The 27,990-nt window shown below is 44.0% G+C and overlaps 1 protein-coding gene across 4 annotated transcripts in view; it reads right to left on the bottom strand.

The window, feature by feature from the left end:
• Window positions 1–27,990, bottom strand: part of NAALADL2 (N-acetylated alpha-linked acidic dipeptidase like 2) — a 1,094,482-nt gene that overhangs the window by 428,209 nt on the left and 638,283 nt on the right. For all 4 annotated transcript variants that reach the window (XM_059731159.1, XM_059731157.1, XM_059731158.1 and 1 more), the window contains one exon: window positions 14,670–14,820. In XM_059731159.1, the coding sequence (XP_059587142.1) occupies window positions 14,670–14,820 (151 nt within the window). The remainder of the gene's footprint in view (window positions 1–14,669; window positions 14,821–27,990) is intronic.

Raw genomic sequence — 27,990 nt, 5'->3', positions numbered from 1 at the left:
TTTGTCTTGTCTACATCTTTCCTACTACACTGAACCAGAGTATGTAACTCAGGGCTTCAACAAGCCTGCTTCAGTCTTGTAGTTGGGGTCCACCATTATAGATACTTATAACAATGGACCATCCAACTGATTTTAATTAGACTGTCTACAGGTACAGAGGTTAATGCTAGCAGATTCCAATTCAATAGGGCCCACAGTGTGACAGCTGCTGTTCTGTAATCTCATGGTTATCCTGCTGCTAGTGTTAAGAGATAGTATTGGCAGTACAAATATACATTTTGAAGAGGAGGAAGAATGATGTAGTCATTGCTCATTTAAAAATGTACTGGACTGAGATGTGATGTGCTAGTTGTCTGTCAAGACATAATGGGATTATTTTTAAGCATGAATGCAAAAAAAAAAAAAAAAAGATTAAATATGCTAACCTGCTTAGGTAGTACAGCTTCAAAACATTAATTTGGAGACTATTAAATGATATTTTTGCTGGAACACTGGTTAAAAATGGCTTTCTGAAAAAAAACATTACATGCTATAACTTCATATGGTTTTTTTAAACACTATCCAAAACATCTGAAATATTTATATTAAATGTTATCTACCCCATGAAGATAGTTCAGATTTTCACAGTTTGCTGTGTATGAAGTATGAAACTGAGATGAAATTATGATATTGAGAACATTTCTGTAGCCATACACATGCCCAAGGAAATGAGCAAGACAGTCACCACTTCCTTGGGCTAGGCTTATGCTAGATTTCAGCTCAAAAAAAAAAAAAAAATTGGCCCTAGTAAGAATTCATATGACAGATCCCATAGGATGCTGGTAGGACTTGTATCAATGTTCTCTGTCTCAATACTGAATGAATGACCTAGTACAATCCTGGAGGGTCTATATTTTTGAATGCGCACATAATTTGGCAGTTGCCTAGCTAAATTTACCATAGAGTTTCTAACACTTTATATTCTTTTTCATTTTCTACTCCCAGCTAGGAAACATGTAGTCTATTGGCTAAGTATGACATTGAAGAATCAGAAGATGAGGATTTGTTCCATGTTCTGCCAGTTGGCTGCACGATCCTTGGTGACTCGCTTGCATTTTGGTTTCTTTGCTTCTATCACCCCAACTGATGCTCACCCATCATTGTAACATCCAGTTTTACTGAAGAAAACTATTATGTAAATATCAGACTCTTTCATCGTTTTTCTAATGGTGCTCAAATTGCCTTGGTCTGGTTTAAAAAATGTAATCTTTTAGGTGGCAGACGAAGCAATGCCTGTGTGTGTAGACAGGCCAGCATTTTCAAAGGAGGACCTAAATTGATCAAGAGGTTTCCAGACCTTCTCAGCTCCCACAGCTCAATCAATGAAAATCAGAAAAAAATATCCAGTTATAATTTTCAATTATATGTTTAGGCAATTATGGATTTAGGTGCCTAATTTTAGTATTTCAAATTTGAAAAAAGAGGCTATCGTTTCAAACGTTGGGGGTTTTTTTGGAACTCTATTGGCTATAGTAGGGCTTTCCAACCTTTCTTGGTCGGGGTACCCCCGATGGCCGGTCAACGAGGGTACCCCCATTTGAAAACCCTGGGCTATAGAGATCACTAATATAAAATAAACTATTGACATTACTATTCATCTAGTGATCACTGTTAAAAAAAGTGATATGGATAGTTTACTTAAAATGGTAAATATCAGTAGTTATCAGATAATTATAGTATGACTGTAGGTGACAAAGGATAGCTTTTTAACAGTCACCACTACAAGTTCTAGATGACATAAGTTCAAATGCATTTGCTTTTACAGCTAAGAATCATTATATCAAATAAATTGAACACTGAATACATTAAATTCAGAGTATGCAAATCAGACAAATGATAAATTCTTCCTTTAATACAGACTAGAATCAAAGCCCACTGAAGTAAAATCATACCTTATATTAAATACAATGGGCTTGGATCATGGATTAATAAAGGAATAGACACAAATATTGTACAGTCATACTACCAAGCACTTATATAACACTTTCACTAAGTCTCCAGTGTGCAAAAGAAACATGAATCAATATTTGTATACTGAAAAAAAAAAGTTAAATACTTTGTGGAAGAACTTTACTTTTTTCAGTTTCCTATGGTACTAAAAATCCTTTGGAATTTAATTGCAAATTCAGAAAAATCCTTTGGAAGTTGCAAACGACATTTTTTCAGATCAACAAAGCTACAGTACTGATTTTGAGCTTTTATTCTAAGGTTTACATGTCTAACATCATGTTTGATCAAGTCCATCCTCACATGTCATTCTTCTGATATCATTAGGGGACAACAAATATTAAAGTGAACAACATGCTTCAAACTGTTCCCACAGTCAGATATGCAATAGAAAAATTAGGCTAATATTAAACTTGGATTCTTTGTACTATACACTTCTTTGAAAGAACAGACAACAAAGGGTTGTAAGGATCTTGTAAAAGTCACAGTGATTTGTAAGAAAGCATCTTAGAACAAGTCCTGTTGCATATGCAGTGTTAGACAATGTCCTGTTTTCTATTTAGTTCATTCCTTTAAAGCAGTAAGTTGAGCAGAAATTCTCACAAAGCAGAGGACAGTGGGGACAAGCTTAGATAACAGGCAGCAAGCCTCTAAAACTATCAAATTATTGAACTCACCACAAATATAGCAGGAAGATATTTCCATCACTGTGTGCTTATATGTATTCAAAGGGGTCCAAAGCAAACACTGCATTATAATTGCCTGGCTTCAATTAAACAATACAACCTTATTAAAGTGGTAAATGTCAAGGGCATTCTATAATGAGCAGTGGGTGTTCTGCAATTTTTGCTACAATTTCACAATAAAATGGATGTGGGTCAGAATATTTTAAGGCTACAGAGAATAAAAAAAATAAAAAAGAGAATTCCAGTTAGAACACATACAATATATTACTTTATCCCATAGAAATTAGCATCTTCTATTTTGCTCTTTTACTGCATGATATGTTAAAGAAAAGGATGGCGAAGTAGACAATTATCATATCTGATGTTCATTTTCCTTTCCTTTCCCAGCTCACACACGAGATGGCTTTTAAATTTAACCTTCAACATATTTTTTCTTTCTTTTAAAGCAAAATTCACCTTTTAAAATGAAATCGAATACTGTGGAATATTTTTCTAATTAACTTGTCAGACTTTGTTCTTGTCACTTCAGTCCTACATTAGCTCTACATTGGTTCTAGCCTAGCCCTTTTGTCACAGCCCAAAATCTTTAATTGATTCTTGAGTTTACATCACAACTGTGAAGATTTCCTTGATGCTCTTAAAATTATAAGGAAGGGCATGCTGGAGCTGCATATCAACTATTCTGTCTCAGCTACTGGGGATTAGTAGATATTCCAGTAATTAATGCACTATAGTAACACATCTTCAGTCAGCAATACATAAAAAGTGCAGCCAGAGAGGATTGTATAGCTTGTATTTACATTATCCAGAGAGCAAACAGAGGGAAAATGAAAATCAATGGATAGAACAGGATACTCATTACTGAAATCAAACTCAAAGCTTTGGTAACGCAGGTAAAAAACTTAACCACAAAGGAAAGGTAAAATACCATATACGTATTAAAATTTCCCACCCATTCCTTCTGCAGCCTTTTAAACCTCTGGTACTCAAGAGCTCATAGAGGCTGCCAGTTGTGAGAGATGGAATAGAAGAGGAGCTGCAGGTAAGAGAGGTTGCAATAGAGCCCTTTAGCATCAGTCATTCTCTGAAACAACTGACTTATCCACCCAAAGATGGGGTTTTAAATTATCATGATTTAAGATGATCCAGTTTGTAAGCTATAAAGTAGATGACCCTCTGTACCAATAACTCTCACTGTTTGCAATCTGTGGGTTCTGAGAACATTTCAAAAGCCCAATGCCTTGAGTCCTGAAATAATGAATGATTTTAGTCTCACCATAACCCTTATTCAACAAATGCTGAAATCAAAGGGCATCTTTTCACTCTACTCAATAAAAGTTCACACCAAACATGTATCCTTTAGTGAATTCTAACCTCTTTCCCCAATTCACCCTTGGAATGTTAATCCCATTAGGTGTAATGAGATGCCAATATTTATATATCCATAAAGATGAATAATCCATACTAGCAGATAGCATTACTAGGAGGGGGGGGGGGTAGCCCTTAAAGCAGCTAAAAAGGTTTTAAAAATATTGTTTTAGATTGAGAAAGCTTGTGAGAGGTATATTTCTAGGTGCTGAAATACACTCAATTATATATTATTTCAGAGGTACAGCTTCAGACAAAGAGGCCGCTATGAAAAGTACTTAAGCTCTGGCAGGGCTGATGTAGGGGAATTTTCTAAATAGGGAAAACAGCTTTGTATTGTGATGGTGACAGCAAGTCAAGGGAACTTGCAGTAAAGTTAAATCAAACAGTTGTGAAAGCAAAAAGAGAGTGGGCTTATTATTAATAATGAATAATATTGAGCACTTATACAGCGCCTTCCATCCAAGGACCTCAAAGTGCTTTCAAATCAATGAAGAATGCCTCGCAGTGCCATTGGGAGGCAAGGAAGTAGAACAGTAACACTCAAAATGTGCTTGAGTGTGCACATACATATGGGATGTACAGGGATGTACCACCAGAGAAGAAAACCCTAGGAGGGCATTATGTATTGCCCTTATGTAGGTGGTAATGTCGGAAGGACCTTTCTCCTCTGCCCCCCACTCCACGTGCTTTCAATAATCAAATGGACTCTTTCTGTTAAACAAGGAAGTATCTGCTATACTCTCTAAAGATAGCTCAAGGTTGCAGACAAAGTACCTACTATAACAATGTTTTGCCTTGTTTATTAGATATCAAGAAACTCCAGGTGTGTTTTCTCACTGGTAGTCAATGGCAGAGACAGGACTAGGATCCAAAACCTTGAGTCCCAGATCTGTGGTCAAGCCACAGCACAGCGTGCCAGACTGACCGTGTTAATCTAAAACATCAAGTTGGCTGGTAGATTATTATCTTGCCAGAGTTTGTTCAATGGGTTTTGTTGACTCACAATTTTTGGTGGTTTGCTGTTCCACCCAAGCGTAAAGCAAGGGAGATTCTCAAAAAGTTTTGAATTTTGGCAGAGGGTCCCAGAAGGAGTCCAGACTGATGAGAGGCCTTTGGCTAGATTTTGAGGGTCTTTCTTCTGAATAAACATAACCTCAGGAATGGGTAAGATTCAGTGAATCCAGTGAAAGTTTTATCCATGTACTTGTCACAACCCAAAGTTGTGAGTTTTTGTTTGTGTGTGCTTCGGCAACGCTAAATTATGTTCCCGCTAGAATTACAGCTTTCTTGCACGGCGGAGTTCTCTGCTGCAGAAGAGAACTCCGGTGCAACGGGGAATTTCCTGCCAGATTTGTAGCCTTCTTTGCATGGTGCATTTCTTTTGCATCTCAGAGATGCACGGTGCAAAGGAGTTCCCGCCATTTGTATGGGAGTTCGTGCCACATTATTGGCCAACCCTAATATATGCACACGTAACGGCTAGCGATTGACTTGCTAGCCGTATAAAGTGCTTGGGTGGCTTCCACCCAAGTTGGAGAGAAATCACTTGGAGAGAAATCACTTAAAGAGCGTGAAGATCTCCAAGCGCTGCGGATCCTCACGGACCCAACGCATTTCTTAAGCGGGCAACAGAGCTCTAAACAGCCTCTGGCCTCTCCCTGTCGATGAGCGCAATCCTATATGTATCCCTTTCCTATATACTCAATTTTCAAACCCACGGAGATTTAACAACTCCGGGGCCTGAGAACTGAACAGAGCCCACGGAGCTTCGACAACTCCGTGGGAAAGAAATTGCTGAACCCGCGGAGCCTTAACAATTCTGGGGCCAAAGAACCGAATTTGTCGTAGTCCTCCAACAAGGATTTAAGCGGAGCTGCACCTGGAAACTGTCCAGCCTACACCACGACCATCTTGGGTGTAAGTAAATAATCTTTCAATCAACCATTACGCCTCTGTGACTAATTCTAGCCCGTGCGTGCCTTGCCGCCGCACGGTCTCCTCCGACCCCGCGTGCCCGGGCTGCTGGCCACAGCCCGCGTGCGCAAAGACGGGACCGGCTCGCCCCCGGCCCGCACAGTACTGTGCAGGAGCTACAAGCTTTAGACATCACATGTCTAAAAAACAGCTGATTTGTACAGTTGTGCTGAAGGCATAGCTCCTGAAATGTAATTACTTTACAATGCAAGCTGCAAGGTAAAGGGGTAGCTACAAAAAGAATGTGATTACTAAATATGTATTGACTGTAAATCATGATACACTCTGGGCCTGTATTTTAGTAATGAACATCTCTTAACTACGCTCTTCAGGTCACTATAAAGAATAATTTGGTTGCTACTATTCATTTCCATTGCCAATAGGTGCAATAAGGCTTTGGTCCCCTGTGCGTTGACATTTTCCCCAGATGTTAGTGTGCTAAGGAAGCTGGATGATTGCCTCCCTCAGCCCCTCCCTGATGTAATCTTCTCACCTGCCATGACTTTGATGTTTCTGATCAATGATATCAGGAGGTAGTTTTGCAGGGAGCAACCTCCCCCTTGAACCCATATGGTAGGCCTAATTCTATGGGGCTCCTCCTCCCCTACACCCAGATCTGACCACACCTTTGTTGCTGATTCCAGAGAAAAACATCTGGGGTTACCTCACCCTGGACAGGGTTGCCAAGTTCCCAGGTCCCCAAGACTGAAAAAGGCAAGTCCTCAGTCCTCTTACTGGCCCTGTTCAGGGGCAAACCAATGCTTGAATACAACACAAGTAAAAAGGAAAACACCCTTAGCTGAGGTAAGAACAATATATAGCAAAAGGGAAAAAAAACAAGGAAGAGAGAGAAAACAAAACAGTCCCTCCACACTCCTAAGAGAAGTCCTTCCCTTTCAAGAGGGCTGACCCCTGTGGATCTTTAGAACAATATATAGCAAAAAGGAAAAACACTCTCCCCCCCTCCCCCCCCGAAACCAAAACACTGTCCCCTCCACGCTCCTAAGCGCAGTCCTGCCCTTTCAAGAGGGCTGAGCCACAGCACCTCTTCCTGTCCCACTTTCCCCACCTACTTCTAGGAGGGGGCTCCATCTCTTCCTGCTCCCTGTTCCTGCAGCAGTACTTCTTTCAATAGAGCTCCTCTGACCTCCTATACCTCCTTCTCAGAGCCTTGGTGCTGGTCACCTCCTCACAGACCAGTGTCTAAAGGAGAGCTTCTCGGTGTCTCCGACTCAGGATGCTGGACTCTCCCCTGGGCTGCCTCTCTCCAGGGCCAGAAGTACCCTGCACAGCTCAACCTACATCAATCTGGAGCAAGCACTCACTCCACAAGTGAGGCATGCCATGCGTGCAATCGTGGCAATCCTCCATTCTCCTGTGGTAAGTAGAGAAGGATTACCTCTCCTTTCAGAGATCCTTCCTACTTTAACATCTCTATCCAGACAATTTCCAAGAGCATGGTTGTCCAACTGGCAACCCAAAGGCCACACAGTTGCAGTCCCTGGGCTCCTGCCTGGATTCCACCTGCAATAGCAGCCAGTGTCTCCAAGCTCCTCTTACTTCTTTCAGCCTTCACTGCCTGTCCTGGCCCCAAAGGATGGGGTAGTGCAACATGGCAGGGGAGATGATGGTAAGCCTGGGGTCACATGGTGCAACAGTGGGGAAGGAATGCCTGCTCAGATGCACAGTGCAGCAGTGGAGGGGAGTGGCATGAGTTCTCAGTGCAGCAGTTGTGGGGGCTCCCACACAGAGTGTGGCCTGAAGGGCTCATGGCTTTCTCTGGTGCAGACTGTGTGTGGCCCCCACTGTTGTGGTCTATAGGGTATTGAGCTCCCAGCTGCTTAGAAGTTGGACAGTCTTGTCCTAGAGGGTAGGTGTCCAGAACATCTTAACAACAACAACAACAACAACAAGAAAACTAAACAGAGACCTACTCTAGCAAACTCATCAGTAGAGATGGTCAGAAATTTTCTCCTGTGCACAGGGAGGAAAAAAGCAGGGAGGCATAGCCCAGTAGAGGGGAGATTTAACAGCCTTCCAAAGCATCCCCCAGGAGGCTCCCTGGGGACTGAGACTGTCATCCCCACCTTCAGGGCTGCCCTTGTATGAGAGGGGAAACCCTGGGAAAGCCAAGTAATGCAACCGGAAAGGACTCGGCTCTACCGAGGACTGCACATGTGGATTCAATTTCAGTTTCTCTTTATTCGTGAGTACTAGGGTTGTGCGAAACGTCGGTCCTTGATTCAATTCAGTGGAGATTCAGCTTGATTCCATGGCCAAATCTCCAAATCCAAATCAAATCAGAGGACCCTTTAATCAGTTTGGAGAGATTTGATTTGGACATAGACACCACTTTAAATATTTTTTCTCTACATATCTCTAGGTAGCAGGGGCTCATGAGTGCTGCAATGCTGGGGGGGATGGAGCATCCTACTGAACCATGGGGGGCTCCCCAGCACGCTCGGCAGCAGACTTGGAAGTGAACCAGAAGCACTTCCAGTCCACTTCCGGGTCTGCGGGGAGCACGCTGCCCCCCATGTCTGCCCCCCGGGTCTGCAGGGAGTGTGCTGCCCCCCCATGTTCCCTTCCCCCCTGGCTCAGTGACTGGTGCCTCATGGGCCAGGGGTGCACCCAGGAGTCCCTCTGTGGCTGATTGCTGAGCCAGGGAGCATGCGGGGACCCCAGCACGCTCCTCGGCAGACCCAGAAGTTAACTAGAAGTGCTGTGCCTGCGACCTCAAGGTATGTAGAAAAAACTTTTCAAGTTGTGTCTATGTCCGAATCGCTGATATTCTGAATCAGCATCAAATCTTCGGCTGAATCAAATCGGGGACGCTGATCTGAATCAATTAATCAAATCACTGTCCCTGATTCAGGCTGAATCCTAATCCAAATCAAATAGGGATTTTTCTCACTATCTTTAAGCATTTTAGGGGAACAACGGGGCCAAGATTTCACCCACTCCTTGCATTCTTATTGCCACATTTGAGCAAATATTGAGCACATAGCACCTGCTTACTCTTGTGTGCTCATACTTGCAGGAATATGACTGTCAACTCTATTACATACCTGTACAGCTGAATAATTCACAAGTCACAGTCTTCTCAAATGCATACACACACACACACACACACACACACACACACACAACACTTTTACTGTGCATTAGTGTAGCTGATTTCTGTCCTACACCTTGGTTTTATGGCTCACATGACTGGCTGTTTACAGTGATCTGAAGCACAGGCCACTTCTGAATAGTCATATAAATCTATAATATTTTCCTTAGCGTCAAAACTTATGTGTAAAATTCTTTAAAAAGAGTATTACACCAGAAACTCCTGTTGACAGAGCAGGATTTTACTGAATTGAGCTGTTACACTTCAGCCTGGTATAACTGATAGTGCTTTCTATCACACTTCTTGAAGAATTCTTCATGATATAATTTCTATTCCTCTGCTGCATAGATAGGAACCCTATTACTGAGAGTCTTATCTTAGGAGAGGGCTCACACTGCTCATAGCAATGACACTACTATTTACATACTAAGATTGACAAATAGGATCCAACCATATCTTAGTTTACTGAGCCATTTTTCTGTCTGAAGACAGATTTAGTTTGAAATAACTCTGGAGTTCAGCAACAGTGAAGCCAAACTCATCTCTGCCATAAGTAACACCAAGTGCAGCACTCAATACATTAAAAAACCAAAGGGAAACAAGTGATTTTCTGTGAGACCCTTCCCTTTTCTGTCCCTCTTAGCTAACAATGGGATTTGGACTCTCTACACTGCTTACATCTGTTGCGTCTTCCCCTCCCTGACTCCTTAAATGCCCCTCCCCCACTACTTCCACGTCCCAAGCACTGGATCATTTCAAGAGCGACAGCAATGACTAAACATTTCTGAAAAGAAGACTGTCTTTGGAAATCAAAACCAAGCAGAGATGAGAGAGTCTGCTGATTTTTGCTGATGTATGCCTTCTAAAAATTCACATGTGTGTGCAAGCAACAGTAAGGTTCTAGCATAAACCATCAAACTACATAACTTGGCCCCTCGTTTAAGGTTATCACATTTTCTTATAGCACTTGGCTTCTTTTCTAAAACTAGAGGTTGGAATTTATACAATCCATAAGAACATTGCCTGTACCTATCAACAAACCAACGTACAAGGTTTAGACACTGAACAGGCATCCTATTGCTGGTATATCACTTTTAATTAACTTTACTTTTCATGTAGGGGAAATAAAACATTATAGAGTCATCTAGATTGACAAACAACAACCCATTTTTCAAATGGCTCCATGAAATGAGCAAGAATAAAGCTTGAAGAGTGTTACATTTACTTCTGTAGTTCCCAGGGCAGTTCTGAGAACACTAGGTCAGGTATTGTGAGACACTGAGAAAATGTGCAATTTCTTTCCCACTGAGCTGTCAAGGCATTTCATGCTGTGAATAGCTAACACCCTTCTCTGACAACTAGGCAAATATTTCTATTTTCTGCCATTCTAGTCATGAAGTATCTCAGCATTGCCTCAGTTGATTTAGTGCCAATTCAAGTCAGACTTTAGATGTCTGTGCTAGTAACTGGACCAAATATTCTTGATGAAGCCTTGTCACAAGCTCATAGTGTGATTCTTAATACTTTTCTGTATAGTTAGATGGTAAAGGAGGTTATAAAGTTGAGAAGACAGCAGACAGGCAGAACACATGTTCACTGAACTGCTAGAATAGAGATTTTAAAACAGAACAGATAGTCTGATATGCCACTGGTACAAATTATTTCCAAAAACATCACTGCGGCATACTAACATTTCATCTTAATTAACATTTTACCTACTTCGCACACTTCAAATATATTTTTGACCTCCTATCACTTAGAGAAGTCAAAATGTATTATCTGAATAACCAAATTTGTTTTGATAGGACTGAAATTAGGCAATATTTAGCACTTGCAAGTGTTCAAGGCAAAGAGTGAATAACAAATCGCTGCTCTACAAACATTTGATATATACTTTTATTATTATATTGTTTTTAGCTATATACTGATAGACAAGCTTGCTAACCTAGTGAGGAGAGCTTTAAACTAGGTTTACTGGGGAGATGGAGACCAAAGGTAAGTGAGGAGGAAGTGGGTGACCTGGAGCAACAGGGGAGGTCTCACTCTTCCTGAGAAAGTAGAACAATCAGTTAATTACCTCAAATGTCTGAAGTGAAGGAAGTATCCAGGAGAGCTGGCTGTATTTTAAAGAACCTCTATTTCATAGATTTCATAGACATTAGGGCTGGAAGGGACCTCGGAAGATCATCGAGTCCAGCCCCCCGCCCAAAGGGCAGGACGTCAGCTGGGGTCATAGGATTAAGGGCACAGGAATGAATTATCCCAGTGTACACTGTAACAGGGCTCCCGAGTCCCTGTTATTAGAAAGGCTGAGAGGATGGGGGACATGAAACCAGGAAGGGTAGTAAGGAGCAACAGCCCAGGTGGACTGTTATAAGACCAGGCAGGTAATGAAGCAATTAGCTGCACCTGGTCACTGGGTGCAGAAGACCTGGTCACATGACCAGAAGGAGTCTGGGTTTGGGGATATAAGCTTAGTCTCTGAGCATGCAAGGGGCAACCCCTGCCTGCAGCAGGGAGAGCAGTTCTTGGGAGGAAGGGGCTGCTGGAAACAAACAAACAGACAGGCACCCAAGCCACCAAGGGGAGCTAGGGAAGGAGGATCTTATGGAAATAGGGTCTACGGGGAACATTTACCCAGAGGAGGGAGACTATTTGTGTTATGAAGCAGCTGGGCTGTGCATTTGTTCAGTTTGTACCAGAGAACCAGGTTGTGACTACAGGGGTGCATGGGTGGCACTCCCCTTTCTTGTGCCAAGAGCTAGCCTTGTGCTAAAGGGCTGGAGGCTGGTGCTGAGACTGTAATCCCAGTAGGGCACATCCCAAAGCAGGACTGATACTCAGGAGCTGAGGTCTTAAACAATAGAACAAGGCTGAGGGTACAGCCGGAGAAAAAGGGGGCCACGGCTACAACAGCTAAGACTCCAACAAGTCCTATGGGATGCTCCCTTAAAAGGGAGAGCACTCAAAGCCCACAAAGAAGGCAACCAGTGAAGTTATTCCCAGTTGCAGGGACTGCCTCCCTCAACCAAAATAAACAGGACAGCATCAGAGCATGGTAGGCAAGAGATTGGAGGTGAGGTGGGGCCAGCGAGTACAGGATAGCCTGGTGATGGAGTAGCAGCCTCAACCCTCTCCAAAGGGTACTACATACAGGAGCACTAGCAAGTATGGCAGAAGACCTGCTTGGTTTAGCAGGGAACTCTTCAGCGAGCTAAAACACAAAAAGGAAGCATACAAGAAGTGGAACCTTGGATGAATGACTAGGGAGGGGTAAAAGAGTATTGCTTGGGCATGCAGGGATGAAATCTGGAAGGCCAAAGAACAATTGGAGTTGCAGCTAGCAAGGGATATGAAGAATAACAAAAAGGGTTTCTACAAGTATATCAGCAACAAGAAAAAGACAAGGGAAAGCGTGGGTCCCTTACTGAATGGAGGAGGCAACCTAGTGACAGATGATGCAGAAAAGGCTGAAGTAATCAATACCTTTTTTTTACCCCAGGCTTCACAGGCAAAGTCAGCTCCTAGACTGCTGCACCAGGCAGCATGGTTTGGGAAGGAAGTGAGCAGCCAACAGTGGTAAAATAATAGTTTAGAGACTATTTAGAGAAGTTGGATGTGTATAAATCCATGGGACTGGATAGGTTGTACCCAAGCATGCTGAGGGAGTTGGCTGCTGTGATTGTAGAGCTGCTGGTCATTATGTTTGGAAACCTGTGGTAACTGGGAGAGGTCCCAGATGATTTGAAAAGGGAAAATATAGTGCACATCTTTAAGAAAGGGAAGAAGAAGGATCCGGGGAACTACAGACAAGTCAGCATCATCTCAGTCCCTGACTGAAAAATCATGGAGCAGGTCCTCAAGGAATCCATTTCTAAGCAGCTGGAGGAGAATGTGTTGATTAGGAACAGTCAGCATGGATTCACCAAGGGCTAATCATGCCTGACCAACCTGATTGCCTTCTATGATGTGGTGACTGGCTCTGTGGATGCGGGGAGAGCAGTGGACATAACATACCTTGACTTTAGAAAAGCTTTTGATAGGGTCTCACATAACATTCTTGTAAGGAAGCTAAAGAAGAACAGGTTGGACAAATGGACTGTAAGGTGGATAGCAAACTGGCTAGACTGTCAGACTCAAAGGCCAGTAATCAATGGCTTGATGTCTAGTTGGCAGCTGGTATCAAGTGGAGTGCCCCTAGGGATCACTCCTGTGGCCCGTTTTGTTCAATATCTTCATCAGTGACCTGGAAGATGGGACAGAGTGCACCCTCAGCAAATCTGCAGATGACACCAAGCTTGGGGGAGTAGTAGACATGCCGGAGGGAAGGGTAGGACTCAGAAAGACCTAGACAAATTGGAGGAGTGTTCCTAAAGAAATCTCATGATAAGGACAAGTGAAAAAAGTCCTGTACTTAAGATGAAACAATCCCACGCACTTGTACAGCCTAGGGACTCACTGGCTAAGCAGCAGCTCTGCAGAAAAAGACCTGGGGGTTATAATAGACAATGAGTTGAATATGATCCAGCGGTGTGCCCTTGTTGCCAAGGAGGCTAATGACATACCGGGCTGCATTAGTATGAGTGTGTTGAGGGAAGTGAATATTCCTTTCTATTCAGCACTGGTGAGGCCACACATGGAGTACTGTGTTCAGTTTTGGGCCCCCACTACAAAAAGGATGTGAACAGATTGGAGAGTTCAGTGGAGGGCAACAAAAACGGTCTGGGGGCTGGGGTGCTTGACTTGTTAGGAGAGGCTGAGGGAACTGGGCAGATTTAGTCTGGAGAAGAGAAGACTGAGGGGAGGTTTATAAAGCAGCCTTCAACTACCTGAAGGGTAATTACACAGAGGATGGAGCTATACTATTCTCAGTGGTGGCAAATGACAGAACAAGGAGTGATGCTCTTAAGTTGCAGCAGGGGAAGTTTAGGTTAGATTTAGGAAAAACTCTCTCACTCAAACAGGCTACCCATTGAGGATGTGGAACCTCCAAACTTAGAGCTTTTAAAGACCTGGGTGGACAAAGCCTCTGCTGGGATGATCTAGATGGGGATGACCCTGCTTAGAGCAGGGGGTTGGACTAGATGGCCTCCTGAGGTCCCTTCCAGCCCTAATTTTCTATGATTATATGATAGGGCAAATGACTCTACCAGCCACAGCATGAAGGCAGAAGGTCCCAAACGTAGGAAATCATTTGATAAACACCTAGCACGGAGCAGCCATTTCACATGATTGTGCTACAAAGACCATTGTACCAGAGTGGCTTTCTCCTTGCAGTTGCTGAGTCTCTGTGCAATTACTAAGACTGGATAATGATAGAGTGTGTGAAGAGAGAAACAAAAGCCAACATAAAGAAGTGTCTAGGCTACCTACCTCCTGTCAAGAGGCTATTATATCACCACAGTACCATCAGCGTAATTTTGCAGCACCACTCCAGGTTGTTAGAGGGTTTTTTCTTGGGCTTGAGAATCTGCTTGTTTCAACTCCTGCATTTACTATTAGCATTACATTAGTAAGACATGAAGAACAGGACTTACCGATACTGGGATAGCCAGGCGTTGATGGGTCTCCTCCATTGTTCAGGGAAACCATAAATGCTTTATCGCTAAGATTTTGAGTCTTTGGTAAATCACAAGGATCAATGTAGAGAAGAACGCCACCAAAGCCTGCCTCTTCCAACAGAGAGAGCTGAGGAAACAGAATAGCAGAAGTGACTTTTAACAAAAACCTTTGGCAGAACTCAAATATCATTATTTGTTGGTATTGCAGAAGTGCCAAAGACTAAGTTATAAGCCAGGATCTTTTTGTATCAGACAATATACACATTCAAACTAAAATCATTCCTCACTTTGGGCCTCCCTACACACATATGAGATATATGAGCCTTTTGTTAAATACTTTATTTCTTCTGTGACAATGGATACCATAGCATATCACGCAAGTTTTGTACAGGATTTCTGTCCATAATTACTCCTTGCTTAAGAGAAAAAGCACAAGAATCTACAAATGTTCAGAAAACAACAAATATTCTAAATACAATTACATGCACTCTATCTTATCCAGTCTTTGGAGTCTATCTGTGTTTCAATAAGGTAGGACTCTCCTGTGCCTCAGCCAGGCCCTCTATTATCTTCCTTCAGCTTGAACTAGAAAAATGTCTGAAGACCCAAAATGGAGAAGTCAGCTGCCCTTTTAGAACCTTCCAGGTTCCTCTGTCATGAGACTTTCTGAACATCCATAAAGCTGACCACAGATATCTACCCTCTGATAAAGCAGTTCTCCTGAAAGGAAACTACCCAATCATCTATGGCAGTGTCAAAACCATCGACCATGGTCAAATGAAGGTTGCTGGGCCAGTGTGCAGGTCAAATCAGGCCATGCTGCAGCCAGCACACCAGGTTGGTTCAGCAGGGTGCTGGGTACAGTGTGCTCCCCATGCCAGTCCCCTGTGCCCCAGGCAGCACACAGCAGCCCCTCACCAGGGGTTGTGCTATGGGTAGCATGCAGGCTGGACCCAATGCTATGGGAACTGCATGTAGCCCAAGGGGCCAGCACAGGATGTGTGCCGGCTCTGGGATGGCCTGATCTGGACCAACCCTGAAGCCATTAGGCAGGGCTGGTCTAGCACAGGCACAGCATACAACACGCATCCCAAGCTTGCCCTCTGGGCAGCATACAGTATCAGATCCAATCCATGCACCAGACCAGCTCTGCACATCACATGTGGCTTGAAGCATCAGCCCAAGACCCAAAGGCTGGATCATACAGGTCCAAAAGCTGGATCCAGCCTGGGCAGTATTTCTTACCCAAGGTGCTGCAGCAAGATCCTTTTAAGGGTGTTGTACAATATTAGCACAGTTAGGTGTGCAAACACCTACACATTTTAAAAGATAAATCCTGAGATTTCAAACAGGAATCCATAGTATGAAAGCCATTCTGGCTAGAAATTTGATGTCTCCAGATGAAACAGATCAGCTGTGTCAGGATGCTTCCCAGTACACCTGATCCACATCACTGGGCAAAAGGCACATTGCCCTTTGTCCCATATGTTGGTCTTGCAGGACATCAAGTAATGTATTCTCCCCAGTCCTGTGTGCACCAGGAATTCCCACACAGGACTGGATTCCTCAGGTTTTTGGAATGACTACCCAGCTTTCCCTTCTTACAGAGATATGCCTTGGGAAATCTTAGGGCACATCTCTATAAGCAGGGACCCTCACTTTCCCTGCCTACAGAGATGTGCCCCGAGATTCCCTAGCCTGTCTCTCTGTAACAAAGGAAAGCTGGCCAGGTATGCCCCTGGACTGAGGGGTCCAATCATGCCCTGGGATTCCTGAGTTGTGCTGGGCTGGGTCTCCTTCAAGTCCTTGGAGCACCTGCCTGAGGCAACTGGGGAGTGTGCCCACACTCTCCCACCTCAAAACAAATAGATATCCGCCACTAAACAGAGGCACAAATTAATACTGGCTTTTTGTCATAAATCTTGGGCTTTTGTGGTGCAACAAGGAGTATGGACCTCTGTCTGCTCGGTCTTGATGCCACCATAAACATTTTTATAGTGGCACAAAGGCAACATCTGATTACACCCTCTGACCTGTTGTATGCTTTCTGAGTTCTTTGTGGCAGAAAAAAAATGCTCTATTATTTTTTTGTAGTCAAAAAAATGAGTGAAAGCTAAGAGCTGACATTTTCCAACAGATATCTTCTGTCTAATGGTGTGCCTTGGGTCCAAAAAAGTTGAAATCCACTAAACTAGGCTGACTACATTTCAGTGCGACTGTGCTGAAGTTTACAACTCTGATTTTTAGCCCTGTACAAGTAGCCCTTGGAGTTCTAGTCTAAGATGGAGAGAAAAGGAGAACAGAAACACAAAACACCCTTTCATTCATAACGGTGTGGGAAGTTTGACCCAGATGCAAATACATTCTGTTTGATACTGGGAGATTTTTATACACCTTAGACAAATTACCACACTTGTCACAAGCAGTCCAGTGGATGCTAGAAATGCTTAAGCATCTGGACAACTAGGCTTTCATGTTTATTTGCCGTATTATCAGATAATTAAAACAAACAGGTACAATTAATTCATTTTCCAAATTAGATCACACCGTTTTATAGTGTTGTGTGTGTGTGTGTGTGTGTGTACACACATGCACACGTGTGTTCTTTTTTTAAGAAGAGTTTTTGATAGTCCCCTGAAAATCAGGAGAAAATCCCACTTTTGAGGAATTCGCTGATATTACTTTATTTTAGTTTCCTCAAAACATTGCAGCATGTTGAAATATACTGAACATCTCAATCTTCAATTTAATAGCAAAAAAAAATATTTTCCCACATGCCGACTTAGGAACAATGATAGAAACAGATAGGTTTCTGCCCTGGTAAATCATGGCTCAAGAAACCTCATGTTAGTTAACTCCAGAGCTTCAGACAAGATTCAGATTCTAGATTCCTTTGATAGCATTAAACCAGTCATCTGGTACCAAAATTGCTAGAAGGGGCCTCTTCAAAAATCCACCACATTATCAGATAACCCAACATAATCCCATGTTTTGATACATCAGGGAATAGTTGGCTGAGGAATGATCCTGCTTCATGTTTAAATTGATAGGCACCCCGATTGCTGGCAACTTCACCTAGCAGGCATGTGAGTTAGGGGTGGAAGGAGTCTCCTCTCTCACTGGTGTCAGAAGTAGAACAGAGCTACAAGCTTCTTCTCTCTGTATGTAATTTCTTTAACTGGGTCTCTGACATTCCTCCGAGTAGGATGAGGTTTACTGTGTCGTTTTCTGTCAGGTCAAAGCACAGATGTCAAGGACGGGAAACTGCATTGGATAAAATCAGAGCAGCCAAGCTGGAGAAAATATTCTGACAATTTTGTGTCAGAATTTGCCAATTTGTCAAAATGTTCTACGAAAATGGATCGACTCTGATGCCATTCATAAGAAAATGAGGCAGCTATCAAACCTACCTACTCCCTGGACAGCCTGCTTCCCCTGCTCCTTGCCAGCATACACTTACAGCTGCTAAGACTCCTGTTTTTCAGGCCCTATGGCTGTGGGGCAAGATGCTAGAAAGACTCCCTCGATCAGGGACCTTGTGGCTTCCAGAGTCAGCTTCTTAGGGCAGCCCGCTGCAACTCTGAATGTGGGACTCTGGGACTTTATTTCTGCAGTGAATTTTGAAATGGAGGTGGGGTTGAAACTGAATCAGAACACGTTCAGTCTGGAAACGTCAAAATCCCCAGTTAAATGGAATTAACTTTCTCGGCAAAGTGCTGGAGATCAAACTATGCTACAGTGGTCAACCTATAGTATATCATAAACTGGAGGCCACTCTTGTTTCTGAGAGTCATGTGACCATTTTAATCTGCAATACTTTCATAATGCCTATTACAAACTGCAACTAAATGGATGAGAAGTTTGGACCGCAACACTGTTTCAGGCATTCTTACTGAAGCCTGACAGGAGTGACGTTTCCGTTAGTTCATCAGTTCTTTTCCCGCTGTTTGATCTTTCACTTCTTTTTGGGCACAGTCTTTTCTTTTGTCAACTGCTGCCCCGGTCCTTAAGCCAGCAATCTGCAAACCCTGGACCAAATTCAGGTAACCTCTGAAGAGGTATAACTCTACAGTAAATTTGTAAAGCATCATGACCAATTCCACATTTTATGCCAGTGAATGACCCAAGAAGACAACATAACTATGTGCTTGCATTAACACAACTCATTAACACAAGTACAGATTTGCAGAATCAGGTTTTAAAAGAATAGCTTCAAAATGTATGGGCTAGACTTAAAAAGACCCATGCGTGATTAATAATAAAAAGTGGCACATCAAGCAATGACTATTGTGTCCTGCTCCAGATTTTCCTTTCACACTCAGATATGCATCCAGAACTTGATAGGATAATGAATGTGAGGAAGACTCAAGTAAGGACGAAACTGCATTAGAAACCAAGTGGTCCAACAATGGAGAGTTAAATATCACAATTGTCGTTTCTTTGCCCATTACAAAAAAAAAACAGATGCATGTTCAACATTTATTTGAAGTCCACTTAAAAATCTTTGCACTTTAATTCCTTTTACGCTGTTAGATTCTTCTGGTTCATTGAGAGAAGCTGCATATGTCTTAGTCGCACACTGCAGCAACCACTGCTGCCATGGTTACAATCTCTGCTCAGAAAAGAGGGTGTTGTACATACGGATTTATCAAATGGATTTAAAGTTTTGGTGATAACAACTGCCTTTTGACTGTCAGTCAGTGACATCACAACCGTGTCAGCAGTCCCCAGTAAATGCTCATCCTGGCCATTTTCCATCTTATAGAAACTCAATTATCCTAATAGCAACAAGACACCTCAGGCCAATCACTTAAGGAAGGCAATACATTTTTTTTTGTTGGTTAAAGACACTGGATCGAATTTCTGTTCTGTTAAGTCAAATGGTGTATCTCCATCAACACAAGTAGAATTACTCGCTTTTTCAGTGATATAACCAAAAGCAGAGGCTACAGACTGAACCTGTGGCTGTGTGCCCCTTGTTATCACCTACAGCTTATAATAATAGCTTTAGAAGAAAATGGGTACGTCAAAAATGCTGTAAAAAATTACACACAATTGGCTCTCTAGTTTCTCATTGTTAACCATTTCGCTGCCACTTGCTACTGTATCTTCTTTACTGCTGTGTAACACACCTGTTTTCCACACAAGTCTCAGCATACTTTTAAGCAGTCACTCAGCAAGAAGTATCAGGACCTCAAAACACAGTCTGGGCTCAGTTCCATGAGAGGTGAAATTCCCACTGACTTCAGTGAAAGCCGCACCATTCGGTTGGGCAGAATTAGCCTTATGAATTCTAATGTCACGCAAAATGCTCCTCTTTTAAAGATGAACAGACTAAGACAGTGGTGTCAACATATGGCCAACAGACTTTGCCCTGACCCTGGCTGCAATGCCAATCACCTGGGCGAGAGCCATGGCACAGGAAGAAGCCGAGCACCATGGCTTGTTCCCATGGTAGCAGCCAAGTGCTTGTGATACTGTAACAGGTCGTCACTCTGGGCCGCCCTCAATGTGACCCACACACCTGTCTCTGGGGCAACCGCCTGCCTCCTCACCTGCCACATCTTGATCTTAATTAATTAATTAGCGGGAGGCTGCCCTTATACTGCCCGCACTGCTAGGGGGCGCTATCTGCGGCTCCGTTTCCTCCCCTACACCGCAGTCCACACCTCGCCCACGTAATCACCGTTGTCTCAATTCTCTCACTCCCATTCTCTCACTATTCGGCCCCTTACTGTTCTCCTTGGGCATTCCTTCCTTTGCTGCCCTCTCCTGGGGCTTTCCGGTGCCCAACTTGGGCCTCCCAACAATGCGGCCCCCTATCAGGGGCTCACAGTGCCCAAACTTGGGCTTCTCAATAATACTAACCCCTATCTGGGCCGCCGTACCCAACTTGGGCTTTCCAGTCGAGCGACTCCCCTCCTGGGGCTCGCCGTGCCCAACTTGGGCTTCTCAGTCATGCAACCACCCTCCTGGGGCTCGCCGTGCCCAACCTGGGCTTCCTAAAAGTGATGCCCCCCTTCTGGGGCTCGCCTTGCCCAACTTGGGCTTCCCAATAATGCGGCCCCCTATCAGGGGCTCCCAGTGCCCAAACTTGGGCTTCTTAAAAGTACTGCCCCCTACTTGGGCTTCTCAGTAGTGTGACCCCCCTTCTGGGGCTCGGCGTGCCCCACTTGGGCTTCTCAATCGTGCTGCCCCCTCTCTGGGGCTTGCCACACCCGCTCTGGGGGTTTTCAACAGTGCCCCCTCTCTGGGCTGGGGTCTATGCACCCCTTGTGCTGCGCCCGCTGGTGCTGGGGTCCTCACACTCTGCTGTGAGTCCCCTATGAGGCCTCCTCCATTCCCTTATAGCCTCACCCAAACCACCAGTATGACAAACAGCAACACAAACTCGAGTCTCCTGGCTATAACTCAAACATAAGCCGTCTGGCTGTAGCAACATCGTTCAACTCAGGTCAAGCTGTACCTGCAGTTAGGCTTCTCCTTGCATCGTGGCTTAGGGAGCTCCTGCTTCTCCGGCTGCTGGCAGGGAACTGCCTCTAGCCCCAGCCCCATGGGTTTATAAAGGGAGCCAGGCCCAGCCCCTTCCAGTCAGCTGGCCTTCACTGGTTGCCCTGGCAACCCCCAGCTGGGCTCCTTAGTCACTGCTAGGGCTCCTTGCCTAGCAATTTTCCCCTCTTCAGGCACAGGGCACCTCAGTGCTCTGTGACAGATACCAAGCTTCTTTCTGTGCTGCTGCTGGAGGTCCACAGTGCTGCTGCTCTCACCCAGACATGCCACCCACTTGGCATCTCTCACCCACTTGGCTACCACGCACCCAACCCAAAGCAAAAACACTGGAGTCGTAGCAGCACTGCAGGATGAAGCCCAACACTGAAAGTTGTTCCCATGGAGGTAGCCAGGCTCCCAGGATGTTGGGCTTCTCATTGGGCTCCTTACTGGTCAGAGCAGGCACATGTGCTACCCACCCTGGAGCAGCCCCATGCTCCACTGCATGCAGCACCATTCTGGATAAGCTGGAGTGGGTGCTGCATACACTGGCTCCAGCATGTGAGGATGGAGCGGTCCATGGGCCTGATCTGGCCCATAGAACTGGCCCTGCATTCTTCAGTCAGCCCATGGATTGATCTCCTGGCTCCCTGACCCAGTTTGTCTTCACCTGCTCACCCATCCTGATCCTGACTGGTGCCTTTGCCCCCAAGTGGCCCTATACCTGGCCTCCCATGTCCCAGTGTGACAGTTGTCAAAACAGCTTAAGATACTGAGTGTATGTTCTTTTTGTCGTATTACAAACTGAACTCAAGAAATGAGCTAAATAATGCAATCAGCCCAGTTGCTTTAGTTCACTTTCAGGCTAAGTACAGACATTCAAAAAGCCTAAGGCTGAATCGAGCCAATCTTCACAAGTTAATCTAAGATGCGTAGATCAAACTGATAAGCAAGTGAATGGACATTCACTTTTGATTCCAGAAATGCAGCCACATGCCTGCAGTAGCCCAGACCCAAAGCTGGGAGGTGGCAGAGGACACCTCCCTGCTTGGCTGGAGCAGACAGCTTGGGCTAAGGCTAGCCCACCCACCCTGCAAGGGAGTAGGGAGCATTGCAGGGGAGGTTCAAAACATCCTGGGATGCTGGGAGATTGTAAGTTAACTTGAATCTGGACAGGATCTGGGACAGAAGTTCAATAAACCAATTTAACCTAAATCAGTCTGATACTATATATACCCAGGTTTATCTTAAACAGCTTTGGCCATTTTGAAAGTAGTTTATATACACTGAACTTCTGCTGTGTTACAGATTTGAACCGGTTTCCAGTCACTTATACTGGTTTATGTGTAATTTCTGTCCCTAGCCTCAATCACACTGTGTATTAACATTCCCTTTATAAATTATTCATTAAAGGGTAATACATGATTAACGGATGCCATAAACATGTTATACTCCTGACACGGGTAATCATGACTGCATCAGTAAAAATGTTAACAGACAGTGTGACACACTATCACAATCAATTAAACATGTATTAACAGAACAGTTCATCGGTATCAATTCTTTACCACTATTTACAAATGGTGCGTTAATATAAAACGTGACCAGACCCTTTCTAGTTGATTGTGCAACTGACTTCGGGTACAAACAAACATTTGTAGGACCCATCTCAGACTTCAGGGGTTTAGTTTAAGCTGCCTAAACCTGAGTCAAGATCATCCCATGCAAGTGTTCTGTACTTGCCAGGAGGAAGTGTGGGCAGCCAGAGACAAGCAAGTCACAGGGGAAGGCTGGCAGATCTGAGGCCTGGGGGGTCCACAAGGGGGTCAGCAGGTCCACAGTGAGGGCTACCTGGTCTGGGGATGTGCTAATTGGGAGGCTAAAAATAGTCTGGTCAAGGTTTAGGGTGGTAAAAACAGCAGAGCCCTGGGGCTGTGGAGAGTGGTTGGGCTTTCCCAGCCCCAGGGCTGTCCTGTAGACCCGTGCAAACATTCTTTAGGTCGGGTCTGTTGAGAACTAACTTTAGACAGGGTATGCCATTTTTAGGGTGACCCAAGCCCTATGAACACTTACACACAGCCATTTAAATTGCCTTATGCTTGGTTAGGGGAATCTAGTTGTAATGCATGTATGCACCTTTAATGATCACATCTCTGTGTCCCTGTGAAAACCCTTTGCACATTAATGGAGATCTGCATGGAGAAGCAGGAATAGGATCAGGGCTCTGCTTTTTCTCTCTACCCTTCTCATGTTTTCCTACTTTCTTTACCCTCTATCTTGTTTCTTGACCCACTAACTTGTTTCTCCCGTTGCTATTCTAACCTCCAACCCCTGTTTTCTATGTTTTACAGGATAAGATATCAGACGCAAATCTAATAGTTAAGTATTTCATACTACCACTGTAACATTTTTCATCTGATACCTTATGCATGGCACAACAAGAAAGATGTATATTGGGCTTATAGTCTAGCATAGCAGATTTCTGGCATCATAGAAGATGCCATTCTTCTACAAAACAGCTAGCACAAACATTACACCTTGACATGCTATTTTAATTTAAAAAGCAATGAGCGTTAACTTTCAAATGAATTTCACAGTTTATATGGACTGAGAAATGCTTTTCATCGTGTGATAATTCAAATGGCTGTGCTAGGAAAAATTGGACCATTTTTCTTTTTTTTTTTTCCTTTTTTTAACTATTCCAGTGCTAGCAGGTACAGGTGTTACACTAGAAAGTATCTTACCAAATGCATTCTTTAGCAGCCCAAAGAAGCCCGTAACACCTGTTAACACACTAACAACAGGAAGGCAGAGTGGCCACATGAGAAAAATCACTCCCTCTGGTTATGCCATAGAGTTGTGCTACTGATTAATAAGTTGTGCTAACTTGAACTGATAAACCATGCAACCCAGACTAAAAGTGCCACCATAGTGGTGGGGGTGTTTAGGCTTGTAAAGGCATTTGCATACATGGATAGGGTTTGAAATAACAGTAACACTTAAGTTATAACCTCAGTTAACTGAGCAATGAGGATGAGGTGAAAGACTGAGTCCAGTATAGTCCCTTTTATATCATGAAGTAACAATGCAAGACAAAAAGTCTAACAGTGGAGGGCACATGTGAAACATGAGCGAGTAGAAAAACAGCAATTAAGATTAATACCAGTTATTTTATTTGCAGAATGTTTTCTCTTCCTCAATCCCACAACACATCAGAGACTCAATGCCAAATGCTGGAGTGATATATATGGTAATGTAATCTGGATATCTCACTCCCTTGAATGCAGCTAATCTCTCTACCCAACTCATGCCGAATGAATCAGTTTGTTAGGGAGTTTAAACTGGTACAATTCAAACACGTTTTTTTTGTTTGCACAGGAGTCCTTCTAAACTTAAACAAATAAATATACTGCCAGTAGATACATGTTGGAGATGTGATACATTGATGGCAACATTTGGTCACAAGTTTTGCTCATACTCCATTATCAATTCTTTTTGGAACAAAATTAGAATTAGAGTTAACATGGTTAGGAACACATACTGATACCTTTAACAAGTGTTTGTGCTCTTGGGCAAATACCTAAGGAATTCAAATTATTTATTCCCAGATTGCACTCTTAGAGCAGGCCTTATTAGTGACATGCATTCTGATGGTACCAATTTGGGTAAAAGACCAACTTATGTCTCAACGTCAACTACAGTAGCAATTAAGTGACATTTTTCTTTTTTATACTGGATGAAATTCTCAGTCTCACAGTGCAATCCCATAGTGTATTCATCTCGATATAATAGCTGTAAAAATAACTAGGATGCATTTTCAAGCAGCAGATTTGTGTTCAAATTTTCTCATTCTACCTAGTTGGCTGAATATTTTAATTATTGATATACGGTTAGTGTCATTGTAAGCAGCTTCAATTGAAAAATTTCCAGAAAGGCATTTAACAGGGCATACTATCTGCTGCTGAGATTGCTTTGAAATATAGGACCTTGTCTCCACGGAACATTCATATCAGCCATATGCAATTATTTTGCATTATTGAGAGGGTATACAATTAATACACTTCCAACGTCTTTCTACACTGAAAAAGGTACTCATGTGTCAGTGAGTTAATACAAATATATTAAGCCTCATCCTCATTTCCACTGAGGTCCTTCCATGTGCCACCAGCAGGGTAAGGTATTCTAAACATGGGTGTCAATTATATTTTGCACATTTGCACTGCCAGTGTGGTATATGAGAATTCAGACCATTAGCTGCTACATACTGTGATCTTCTCATTCATGTCAGTACTATGTGAATTACATACCCAGTTTTTCTGACTTGATATGAAAATCTGGAAGTTTAAATCAAAGTGACAATTATTAAAATGGAACTGCAGAGGCCGTTTCAGGTGTAACTTTATAGTAGTAATATAAAAGCACCAAGGCTTGAAATAGCATCATAAAAGGATTTTTCTCTCCATTATATATATATTTGATAATACTCTGTTTCTCCATAAACTATTATTAATTTTATTGGGAAATTATAAAAACAATCAGTGGGTGCATCTACACGAGAGACTACATTGCCATAGCAACAAGCTGTTGCGGCATAGCTCGACACTATGACAACAACCACAATGCTGACACTTACTGCACAATAGGGTCAGAAACAACCCATGCACTGCTGGGACTGCACAGTAACAACTGCATAGTTGGGCACATGTGTACACTCACCTAGTGTGTGAAAAAATATGCCTATTCCCAATAAAATACCACCCATCCACAATACTGAGTCATTTTCTTAGTAAAAATAGCAAAAACATAAAAGCAACATCTTAATTAAACTCAATTAGGATATCCTTAAGTGTCAGACATTTTAATCGCAGTGGGACATCTTAAATTCTATGGGCCCTGGTCTTCACTAGCTCCGAGTACAGGAGTGGACAGTTATTTTGGCTGTAGGGCTACTTAACAAGTTTTGGTGAGCTGTCGAGGGCCGCTTGGGTAACCCCGCCCCTTGACAGTTGCCCCCCCCACCTGATTATCATATTTGGAGTGGAAGTCCTGCCCTCCAACCCCTTGACTTTTGCCACCAGACATCTCTCCCCTTGCCCCCCCAGAAATACTCCTTTTGGGAGGGGCGTGTTGCCATCTTAGAACCAGAAAAAAAAACCAAATCATACGCTAGAAGGCAAACACCTACTATAACATATTTTTTTACAAAAAATATTTGTCATTATTTGTGATTGCATACAGTATATAGAGGGGATTGCATACCAACTCAAAAATAAAGTCTTATTCTTGTATATTTTGTAGAGGGATGTGGTTGGGGTGGGGGGTGTATGGTGGGATGTGGGGGGCTGTGTGGCAGGGTGTGGGGAGGTGTGTGTGGGAGGGGTTATGACAGGGTGTGGCTGTCTGTGGGGGGATAGGATATGTTGGGGTATGCATATGTGTGGGGTATGGGGGCAGGGTGTGAGTGTGTGAAGTTTGTGGGGTGGGAGGGAGGGTGGGGGTGTGGGGACCCTCTCACACACTCCCCCACATGGTGTGCAGCCCTCTGCTGGCAGCAGCAGCAGGCAGGGGTGATCAGGGGCACTCATGCTCTACACAGCCACTGGTGCCAGGTGAGCAGTACGTGGCTCCAGCCAGCACTGTGCACAGGGACGAGAAGCACAGCCTGCCAAACCTGCCTCTTTAGTAGGGTCTCACTAGGGCACACGTACAGCTCCTGCAGTCTTGCAGCACCAGGGGAAGCCCTGCGCTAGAACCGGCTGCCTTCTCTGCCCTGTGCCGTGCAGGTCCTGGAACTCCACTGGAATTGGAGGGGAGTCCTGGCCCCTGTTTCCCCATGGAGTACCAGGACCTGTGTAGCAGGGATAGGGAAGGCAGCTGGCTTTAGTTTGTGGCTTCCCCTGGTGCCACACAGGTGTGGTAGCTGGACATGCATCATAGGGAGCTCCCGCAACACAGGTGGACCAGGCAGGCTGTTTCTTGTCCCTGGATGCAGTGCTGACCTGAGCCACATGATACCGGGCACCAGTGCCTGTGAATAATACAAGTGTCCAAGTGCCCCCATCTGCTGCTGCTGCCAGCAGGGGCCTGTGCATTATGTAGGGGAGTGTGTGTGGGGGGGTCCCCATACCCCTCATCCTCCCTCACACCCACAACCTGCCCAGCCAAGCTCCATGCTCCCGCTGCCCCCCTGGGTGCGAGCTCTGCGCTGGCCCCACCCAGCTCCAGCTCCCCCACCGCCCCTGCTCCCATTATTTCCCTACCTGCAGTCCAGAGCAAGCAACATGCCAGGGAAGCTGAGCATATCCCTGGCAGCTGCAACAACAGCAGCCCTGCCCAAAAGCTGTGTACTGGCAGGGCCAGGCCCTTCTGCCCACAAGGGTGGGAGTGAGGCACAGTAGGGTATGTTAGGGGAGGGGTGCATATGTGGATGCCTTGCTTCCACCCTCGTGGGTGGAAGGGCTCAGCTGGGTACAATTAGTTGGTGGGTGCCACGGGCTGGATGAAAGAGCCTGGCAGGCTGGATCTAGCATGCAGGCCGTATTTTTCCCACCCCCGACCTAGTATATGCATTCAAAGTTGTACTGTGTAAATGCCCACCTTCTTTAGGTGGCAATCAGTATTTTATATAGTGTTTGCACCAATACAGGTAGCTCTACAAGGGAAAAGACAGCAAAGAATCACAACCGCTAGGTATTAATAGGGCAATTCCCTCTTTCTCTTCTCCAATGTTCTCCATCAGAAATATGGGGAAATCTAGTCACAGAACCAAAGTTTTGTCCTGAGATACACAGCAAGGTAGGTTCTTTGG

Source organism: Alligator mississippiensis, chromosome 7, assembly GCF_030867095.1.
Source record: "Alligator mississippiensis isolate rAllMis1 chromosome 7, rAllMis1, whole genome shotgun sequence".
NCBI lineage: Eukaryota > Metazoa > Chordata > Crocodylia > Alligatoridae > Alligator > Alligator mississippiensis.
The sequence above is the reverse complement of the archived record's forward strand: the minus strand, read 5'-3'. Positions and strand labels throughout refer to the sequence as shown.